Source organism: Dryobates pubescens, chromosome 34 (assembly GCF_014839835.1).
Source record: "Dryobates pubescens isolate bDryPub1 chromosome 34, bDryPub1.pri, whole genome shotgun sequence".
Taxonomy (NCBI): Eukaryota; Metazoa; Chordata; class Aves; order Piciformes; family Picidae; genus Dryobates; species Dryobates pubescens.
Window position 1 is genome coordinate 8733092 of NC_071645.1, and position 10021 is coordinate 8743112.

The following is a 10021-nucleotide window of genomic DNA, read 5'->3' on the forward strand; positions in this document are numbered from 1 at the left end:
AACAAACCCAAGTAGGGGCAACCCCACCTTCTGTGCATGCCAAGCACTCCCCTACCCCCAACAAATACCCCTTTGCTCCCCAGAACTCCTCTTTGCCCCTCCAATTACCTCTTTGCCCCCCATATAACCTCTTTGGCCCCAAATTGTTCTTTTGCTCCCCCAAATGCCTCTTTGCCACCTGAAGTGCCCCTCTGCCACCCAGAATACCCCTTTTGTCCTCCCAAATAAAGACCCTTTTGCTGCCCCAAGATGAGAAGGCATCAGCCTTGGTCCCCACGAAGCCCCCTTCCAGATTTGACCATCTGCTGTCCCCCAGCTCTCCCAAACTCCAGCTGCCGGCTCCTAGGGAGCTCAGGCAAAGCAGCAGGAAGAAAATTGGGAGGAGGGGGAAAGAAAGGAAAGAAAGAAGATTGCCGCCCCCCCCCCCCCCCTCCCCCCCGCAATTAAAAAAGAGGAAGAAGGGGAAAAAATAAAAAAAATTACCCCCCCCCCAGCAGCCCCCCCAGAGCCCACCCCCCAGAGCCCACCCCCCAGAGCCCACCCCCCGCGGCAGGCTGGCAGCGGCGGCTGCGGGCCGCGATAGGCTGCCCGGCGGAGCAGCCCTTACGTAGGCAAGCGGCTCCGCTCAACTTGCCACCCGCGCCGGAGAGCTGCCGGGGAGAGCCGAGCCCACCGGAGCCCCGAGCCCATCGCTGCCCACCCACCCACCATGGACTGCTGCAACGTAGGTGCCCCTCGCCCTTCTTTTGCCCTACACCCCCCCTCCCATCCCCCCCCCCCCCCCCCCCCCCCCCCCCCGCAACCGCTCCGAAACGTCGCTTCGTTGCCTTTTCAGTTTCCCCTTTCCCCGCTGCTTGGCTTGGGTACGGGGGCGGCGGAGGGGGTTCGGGGTGGGGATGGAGGGGGTGGGGGTGTGGGTACTGCACCCATAAGGCTCAACCCGCCCTCACCCAAGCGCTGCTGTGGACATCCCCCCACACACACACCCGACAGACCCACATCCCACCCCCTCATCCCCCCCGAGCCCCTTTCCCTCCCCTTTCACACCAGTTCGCAGCCAGCATCCCATCGGCGAAGTGCCCCCGAGCCCAGCGGCCAGACGCGGGGCTCTGCTTCTCTCACCACCCCCGCCCCCAGATTACTTTCCAGATGGGACTGGGGGATCCTTACGGATCAAGGGATGAACTGGGGGGCACTGGGGCTGCACCCATCCCTCCTCTCCACGGGGCGAGCCTCCTCTCTGCCCGGCCGCCAGTGGGCTCCGGGTGCTGATCCAACACCAAACCGCAGCCTTTTGCCCCTTTTCCCTCCCTTTTTTTTTTGCTCCTTGCACCCCCTTCTCCCCCCCCCTCCCCCTCCCCCTTTCCCTTTTTTCCTTTCTTCCTCCTTTTTTCCCTCCACTTCCCCCCTTTTTCCTCTTTCCCCCTCCTGCTCAGCCGGGAAAGCAGGGGGAGCAGCACCTCTCTGCCCTCCTGGGCACCTGCCGAGAGGCAAAACCCACCCTGGAGAGAGGATTTATTCCCCTCGGATATAGGATCCCCCCCATAGGATTTCTCCCTCTGGATATAGGATTTCTCCCTTTGGGCACAGGATTTCTCCCTCTGGATGTAGGTTTCTTGGATATAGGATTTTCTCCCTGGATACAGCTTTTCATCCCTTGCTTATAGGATTTTTTTCCCTCTGGATGTAGGATTTCTCTCCTGGATATAAGTTTTTATCCCTTGGGTAAAGGGTTTCTCCCCCTGGATATAGGATTTCTCCCTCTGGATGTAGGTTTTTCCTCCCCTGGATTTAGGATTTCTTCCCTGGATATAGGGTTTGCCTCCCCTGGATATAGGATTTCTCTCCTGGTTACAGGCTCTTATGCTCTGCTTGTAGGATTTCTCCCCCTGGATGTAGGATTTCTCCCCTTGGATTTAGATTTCCCTCATCCTGGATGTAGGATTTCTCCCCTGGATGTAATTGTTTACCCCCTGGATAAAGGATTTCTCTCCTGGATATAGGATTCACCCATATGTGTATAGGATTTCTCCCCCTGAATACAGGATTTCTCCCCTGGATGTGGGATCTGTCCCCCTGGATATGGGATCTGTCCCCCTGGATGTGGGATCTGTCCCCCTGGATATGTTTCCTCCACCTGGTTGTAAGTTTTCACCCCCTGGATGTAGGATTTCTCCCCTGACTACTGGATTTCTCTCCTAGATACAGGATTTCATCCCCTTGGATATGGGATTTCTCCCCTGGCTATAGGTTTGTGTCTCTCTTGATGTAGGATTTCTCCCCAGCACGTAGGATTTCTTTCCTTGATACAGGATTTTCCCCCTGGATATAGGATACCCCCCCCCCAGCATATAGGTTTTCTTCCCTGTGTGTAGGTTTCCCTCAGCCATCTATAGGATTTCCAGCCCTGGATATAGGTTTTCACCTTCAGGATATAAAATTTCTCTCTTGGATATAGGATTTCTCCTCTGGATATAAGATTTCTCCTCTGGATACAAGATATGCCTCCTTCTCTGTAGGTTTTCCCCCCTGCATATAGGATTTCCTTCCCCTGGATATAGGATTTCTCTCCTGGATATAGGATTTCTGCTTTGCATATAGGGCTCTGTGCCCCTTAGATAGGATTTCCAGCCCTGGCTGTAGAGTTTCCAGCCCTGGCTGTGACATCTCCACCCCGGCTGTATCATCTCCACCTCAGAGCTGTCACTCTGCTGCCCCTGCTGCTGCTCCTTCTCTCCCTTCACCTTTCCCGCCAGGAAAACAACCCGAGCAACTTTCCGGAGCCACGGCATGCTCCCGTGGGAGAAGCATCACACCCAGCCCTGCCCCCCAGCTCTGCACCTCCCAGATACCCCCTCCCCCCCCCCCCCGCCTCCCACCCCCCTGCACCGCTGTTGACAGCAGAGCATCCGACACCAGCTCCTTCCCATAGCCCCATGGGGGTTCCCCCCCCGGACTTCAGCACCAGGTCCTCCTGCTCCGGGGGGATGCTGCAGGGGGGCAGTGGGCTGCAGTGATTTACCCTTTTATTTGGTGGGGCTGGGGGGGGGAATCCTTTTCCTCCCCTCTGGCATTTCCCTCTTCCCCAATTTCCTGCTGTTTCTGTCTGAAGCCCCAACAAGGGATACAAGAGGATGCAGCAGGATGCCAGGGAAGGGGAAACTGAGGCACAGCCAGCTTGGCTTGACCCACCCCAACCCTGCTCCCCAACTCCCACCCCCTGCTCCTGTGGGTGCTCCTCTCCCTCTATCCCACCCCTCAGGGAGTAGGATTTGGGCTCCTGGGGTCTGGGTTCTTGCAGCCAAGGGGTCGGGGGGGCAGATTTAGGGATGAGCAGGGGGTGAAACATCTTCCACGATGCACTTTCAGCTCCAAAGGCCCCAGGAGACCCCCGAAGGATTTTTAGCCCCCCCCCCCCCCTTTTGTTGTTTGAGCCAAGAACCTGGGGTTTGGGGGAGCAAATCTCCTTTTTAGCAAAGGAAGAGCCCTAACTGGCAGCAAGGGACCCCAATTTTCATCAAAGGACCCCAACCTTTAGCAAAGAGCTCTGACTGTGAGGGTCCCTTGGAACTCAGGACCCTAATGCTCAGCAAGGAACTCTCATTTTTAGCACTGCTCCCCAGGTTTTTAGCCAAGAACTTTGATTTTTAGTAAAGAACCTTCATTTTTGTTTGCAAGGAACCCTCATTTCTGGCAGAGGAAGCCCTCTCATTCACCAGCTGACCCGAATTTGCAGCAGAGGACCCCAACAGTTAGCAAAGAATCCTCATTTTTAGCCAATAATCCTGGTTTTTGGGAAGGATTCCTCACTTTTTAGCAAAGAGCCTTTTCCTTTTAGCACAGGAGCCTCATTTGGGCAAAGGACCCTGCTTTTGGGCAGAAAAAGACCCTGAGTGTTTATCAGATATCCCTCATTTTTAACAAAGAACCTTGGGGTTTGGTAAAGAATCTTCATTTTCATCCAACTGTCCTCATTTTTAGCACAGAAGCCTCAGCTTTGGTGAAGAAAGCCCCCAAACACTTAGCAACTCACCTTCCTCTTCAGCAGAGAGCGAGCTCTCTCTCTTGTTTTGCCCAAGAATCCTCATTTTTAGCAACTAAACCCCCCCTGGTGTTTATCAACTAACCCAAATCTTGGGTGAAGACCTCTCATATTCAGAAATTAACCCCAAATTTGGGTGAAGACCTCTCATATTCAGAAATTAACCCCAAATTTGGGTGAAGACCTCTCATATTCAGAAATTAACCCCAAATTTGGGTGAAGATCCCTCATATTCATCAGCCAACCCCAATTTTTGGTGAGGACTCCTCACATCCATCAACGAAGCCCAGCTGTGGGCAAAGACCTCTCACATTCATCAACCAACCCCAAATTCTGGTTGAAGACCTCTCAAGCAACCTCCACTTTGGGCCAAGACCTCTCATATTCATCAATGAGCCCAAATTTTGGGCAGAGACCTCTCACATTCATCACCCAACCTCAGTTTTGGGTGAGGACCTCTCACAGTCATCAATTAACTCCAAATTTTGGGCAGAGACCTCTCACATTCATCGACCAACCCCAAATTTTGGTTGAAGACTGCTGGTATCCCTCCATCAACCTCAGTTTTGGGTGAAGACCTCTCATATTCATCAACCAACCCCCAATTTGGGCACAGCCCTCTCACATTCATCAGTTTACCCCAATTTTAGGCAAAGACTTCTCACACTCCTCAACCACCCACCCCCACCCCCACCCCCACCCCAGTTCTGGGTGAAGACCTCTCCTCTTCAGCAAGGGGGGAGCTAATCCAGGCCCTCCTTGAATGCATTAACCACAGCCAGGGGACATCCTTCGGACCTTTCAGCACCGCTAACCCCCCCGGGGGTGGGGGGGGTGGGGGTTTCGTTGTCCTTTTCCAGCAGGAGGGCGCCTGCACGAAGCTGGACGAGGACATCCTGGACATCCCTTTGGACGACCCCGACGCCAACGCGGCGGCGGCCAAGATCCAGGCGAGTTTCCGCGGCCACATGACTCGCAAGAAGATCAAAGGGGGAGAGATCGATCGGAAAACCAAGGACGCCGAGTGCGCCAACAGCACCCGCGGGGGTGACCTCCGCAACGGCGATTAGGTAGGTCCCCAAATCCCTCACCCCCGGCCCGGGGAGGGCGACCCGGCGTGAGGAACGACCCCGGCCGGGGTCGTTCCTCACGCCGGGTCGCCCTCCCCGGGCCGGAGAAAGGGGTTTTGGATCCCAGGAGGTGGAAGCCCGCGGGCTGCCTGCCCTAATTTTGGGAGCGCTCCGTAGTAGTGAGCGGGGGGGAAGGAGGCGAAGTCCTAGATTTGGATTCGGTTTCTCCCTTAGCAACACCACCCCGAGCGCCTCGCCTCAGCGCAGGCTATTTTTAAAAGCCTGTGTCACAGTCTCCTGGCAGGAAAAGGTAAATTTAAAGGAGCGCCCACGGTGCCCGAGGCCGCCCGGCAGCGCTGGCACCGCCGGGGGTGGGGGTGTGCGGGGCGGGGGTTGCGCCCTGTGGTTGTGGCCGGGGTGAAAGGGGAATGGCCTCCCCCCGGGATCGGGGTGGGGGGTTGGGGAGGGTTGGGGTCGTGTGTGGCTGCTGGGAGTGGTGGGGATGGGGGGGAAGGAAATGAGGGGGCAAGGGGGCATGCAGTGGGGATGAGCTGAGGGGGCAGGGGGGAAGCAGCGAGGATGCAGTGGAAAGGAGCTAAGGATGCAGCAGGGGTGGAACAAGGATGAATTGAGGGAGGAAGGGGGAGGCGGCGGGGATGAGCTGAGGGTGCAGTGGGGAAGCAGTGAGGGTGCAGTGGGGATGAGCTGAGGGTGCGGTGGGGAAGCAGCGAGGATGCAGTGGGAAGGAATAGAGGATGCAGTGCAAAGAAACTAAGGATGCAGCAGGGATGCAAAAAGGATGAATTGAGGAAGTAATGGTGATGCAGTGAGGATGCAGTGAGGATGCAGTGGGGATGAGCTGAGGGTGCAGTGGGGAAGCAGTGAGGATGCAGGGGGAAGGAATAGAGGATGCAGTGCAAAGAAACTAAGGATGCAGCAGGGATGCAAAAAGGATGAATTGAGGAAGTAATGGTGATGCAGTGAGGATGCAGTGGGGAAGCAGTGAGGATGCAGTGGGGATGAGCTGAGGGTGCAGTGGGGAAGCAGTGAGGATGCAGTGGGGATGAGCTGAGGGTGCAGTGGGAAGGAATAGAGGATGCAGTGCAAAGAAACTAAGGATGCAGCAGGGATGCAAAAAGGATGATTTGAGGAAGTAATGGTGATGCAGTGAGGATGCAGTGGGGAAGCAGTGAGGATGCAGTGGGGATGAGCTGAGGGTGCAGTGGGGAAGCAGTGAGGATGCAGTGGGGATGAGCTGAGGGTGCAGTGGGAAGGAATAGAGGATGCAGTGCAAAGAAACTAAGGATGCAGCAGGGATGCAAAAAGGATGATTTGAGGAAGTAATGGTGATGCAGTGAGGATGCAGTGGGGAAGCAGTGAGGATGCAGTGGGGATGAGCTGAGGGTGCAGTGGGGAAGCAACAAGGATGACCTGAGGAAGTAATGGGGATGCAGTGGGGAAGAATTGAGGATGCAGTGGGAAGCAACTGACGATGCAGCAGGGATGAATTGAGGATACAGTGGGGCAGCAAGGGGGATGCAGTGGGGTTGAAGTGGGAAAGAATTAAGAATGCAGTGGAATACAGGGGAGATACAGTAAAGACACAATGGGAAGGAACTGAGGGTGCAGTGGGGATGAAGTGGGAAGAAACTGAGGATACAGTAGGGATGCAGAGGGGAGGAATTGAAGATGCAGTGGGGACGAACTGAGGAAGCAGTGGGAAGTAGCTGAGGATGCAGTGGGATAGAGTGGGGATACAGTGAGGACAGAATGGAGGCACAGTGGAAATACACTGGGAAGGAACTGAGGATGCAGTGGGGATGAAGTTGGGATGGAACAAGGAAGAACTGAAGATGCAATGAGGATCCAGTGGGGATTCAGTGGGAAGGAACTGAGGATGCAGGGAGGAATCAGTGGGGCTGCAGTGGGAATCCAGTAAAGATACAGTGGGGATGCAGTGGATTCAATGGGGATGAAGTGGGAAGGAACTGAAGATGCAGTGGGGATGCAATGGAGAGGCAGTGGGGATGCAATGGAGAGGCAGGACCTGCAGTGAGGATGCACTGGGGCTGCAGTGGGGATTCAGTGGGGATGCAGTGGGGCAGCAGCTGGCAAGTGCAGAGCCTGTGCCACTCATTAGGGCCAGCAGGTTCGTTAGAGCTGCCTCATTAGATTGCTGAGGTTTGAACCCTGGGGGGGGTGTCCTGTCCCCCCTCCCCCCAGGTACAGGCAGGGTTCAGGCAGCAGTGGGAGGCAAGACAAGGGTGCAGGAGCAGGCCAGGGAGAGGGTGCAGGCAGGGTGTGGGTGGGCTGCAAGTAGGGCAGGAGCAGGATGCAGGCAGGGTGTGGGCAGGGGGAGGGCACAGAGAGGGTGCAAGCTGCAGGAGCAGGCGTGGGCAGGGTGCAAAGAGGGCAGGGGCAGGGTGCAGGCAGAGTGCAGGAGCAGGGTGCAGGAGCAAGGTACAGGCAGGGTGTAAGAGCAGGGTGCAGGAAGAGCACAGGATGTTGGCGCAGGATGCAGACAGGGTGCAGATAGCGGCAGCAGGATGTAGGCAGGGCACAGTGTGCATGCAGGGTGCAGGAGCAGGGTGCAGGAGCAGGGTGCAGGCAGGATGTAAGAGCAGGGTGCAGGAAGAGCACAGGATGTTGGCGCAGGATGCAGACAGGGTGCAGATAGCGGCAGCAGGATGTAGGCAGGGCACAGTGTGCATGCAGGACGCAGGAGCAGGGTGCAGGAGCAGGGTGCAGGCAGGGTGAAAGATGCAAGAAGAATGTGCAGGAACAGGATGGAGGCAGAGCACAGGATGCCAGAGCAGGGTGCAGGCAAGATGCAGGAGCGGGGTGCAGGCAGGGTGCAGGCAGAGTGCAGCTGGATCAAAGGGTGCAGACAGCAAGAGCGGGGTGCAGTGGCAGGGTGCAGGCAGGGTGCAGGCAGGGTGCAGGCAGGTCATAGAATCAGAATTCTTTGGGCTGGAGAAGCTGCCTAAGCTCATCCAGTCCAATGTCAGCACAAGACCACCATGGCCCCAGGTGCCATGGCCGCAGGTTGCTTGAACAGCTCCAGGGCTGGGCACTCCACCACCTCCCTGGGCAGCCTCTGCCAGGCCCTGACCACTCTTGCAGCAAAGAAATTGGTCCTCATCTCCAACCCAACCCTCCCCTGTAGCAAATTCCTGCAGCCAGAGCTGGGTGCTGGAGCTGCTCCTCTTGCAGCTCCATGGAGTGCCACAGGAGTGCCAGGGGCTGCAGGGTGGCTTTGCAGGACTGCTCTCTGCTCCAGGAGAGCTCCTGAGCTGCAGGCATGGCTGGGGAGCTACCAGCACCCAGAGGCAGGGCAGAGCCAGGAGCTGCCAGCAGAGCCAGGAGCTGCCAGCAGAGCCAGCCTGGGCTCCAGCTCCTGTGGGGAAAGGGCAGGAGGGCAGAAACTCTTCCACTGGCGGAAACATGGTGGAGACCTTGAAGCCCATCCAGTCCAACCCTTCTCTAACCCTCCCAAGGCTGGGGCTGAGCCATGGCCCTCAGCACCACAGCTCTGCCTCTTGGCAACACCTCCAGGGTAGGGATTCAATCTCTGCCCTGGGCAGCCTGGGCCAGGCCTTGGGAACCCTTTCAGGCAAAAAGTTTCTTCTCATGGCCAACCTGAACCTCCCCTGGGGCAGCCTGAGGCCATTGCCTCTTGACCTGTCCCTTGTTCCTGGGAGCAGAGCCCAAGCCCCACCTGGCTCCAGCCTCCTTGCAGGGAGCTGCAGAGAGCAGAGAGGTCTCCCTCAGCCTCCTCTGCTCCAGCCTCACCACCCCCAGCTCCCTCAGCTGCTCCTCCCCAGCCCTCTTCTCCAGACCCTTCCCCAGCTTCCTTGCCCTTCCCTGGCCCTGCTGCAGCCTCTCAAGGTCCTGCTGGAGCCAGCAGCCCAGAGCTGAAGGCAGCACTCCAGGGGTGGCCTCAGCAGTGCCCAGCCCAGGGGCACAATCCCTGCCCTGCTCCTGCTGCCCACAGCATTGCTGCTGCAGGCCAGGCTGCTGGTGGCCTTCTTGCCCAGCTGGGCACCCCCTGGCTCCTCTGCAGCTGCTGGCACCCAGCACCCCCAGGGCCTTTGCTGCTGGGCACTTTGCAGCCCCTCTGCCCCAGCCTGGAGCCTTGCTGGGGTTGTGGTGAGCCAAGGGCAGGACCCAGCCCTTGGCCTTGCTGAACCTCATGCCCTTGGCCTTGGCTGCTCCCTGCAGCCTGCCCAGGTCCCTCTGCAGAGCCTCCAACCCTGCAGCAGCTCAGAGGGTACAGGCAAGACATGGGCAGGGCACAGGCAGGGTGCAGGCTGCAGGCAGGGTGCATGGTGCTGACTCTCTCTCCTTGCTTGCAGGGCTGCCCAGGCGCTCCCCGGACCTCCGCTGGCGCCCGCCGAGGCCCAGGACCCTCTGCTTCTCCCCACCGCTGCCCCCCGCATGCTGCCCCCGGGGCCCCTCCCCCGCCGGGGCCTCCCACCCCCCGACCCCAGCCCCTGCCCACCCCAATAAAGGTCCCTGCCAGAGGCCCTGCTGTCCTTGGCACCTTTCGATGGCACCCCCGGGGCGGTGAGGGGGAGGCGGCACAGAGCTGGGCAGGTGCTGGCCGCAGGGATGGCGCAGAGCGACCTCACCCCCGGGCAGGCAGCGGCGGGAGGCACGTCCTGCACAGCTGTGACGTCAGAGAGCGTGACATCATCCGGTGGGGGTGACGTCAGAGTGTGTGTGACGTCAGAGTGTGTGACGTCATCCAGGGGTGTGACATCAGAGAGTGTGATGTCATCCAGGGGGTGTGACACCGGAGCCTGTGTGACATCATGCAGGGGCTGTGACATCAGCACAGGCAGCCAGGGCTGGCAGTGTGTCACCCCTGGGTGTGTGGTGTGGGCTGATGGCACAGGTGGGGCTCTGG

At 58.0% G+C, this 10021-nt stretch overlaps 1 protein-coding gene across 2 annotated transcripts; it reads left to right on the plus strand.

Moving 5' to 3' along the window:
• Window positions 1–582: 582 nt before the first annotated feature.
• NRGN (neurogranin) lies at window positions 583–9633 on the plus strand. Of its 2 annotated transcripts, none has more exons than XM_054176168.1 (3): window positions 583–724; window positions 4903–5112; window positions 9468–9633. In XM_054176168.1, the coding sequence occupies exons 1-2, from the start codon at window positions 710–712 to the stop codon at window positions 5110–5112; spliced, it is 225 nt and encodes a 74-aa protein (XP_054032143.1). In that variant the 5' UTR covers window positions 583–709; the 3' UTR covers window positions 9468–9633. The 2 variants fall into 2 exon arrangements, with proteins under 2 accessions (XP_054032143.1, XP_054032145.1); XM_054176170.1 differs by having other exon boundaries at window positions 584–724; window positions 4906–5112.
• The last annotated feature ends 388 nt before the right edge of the window (window positions 9634–10021 follow it).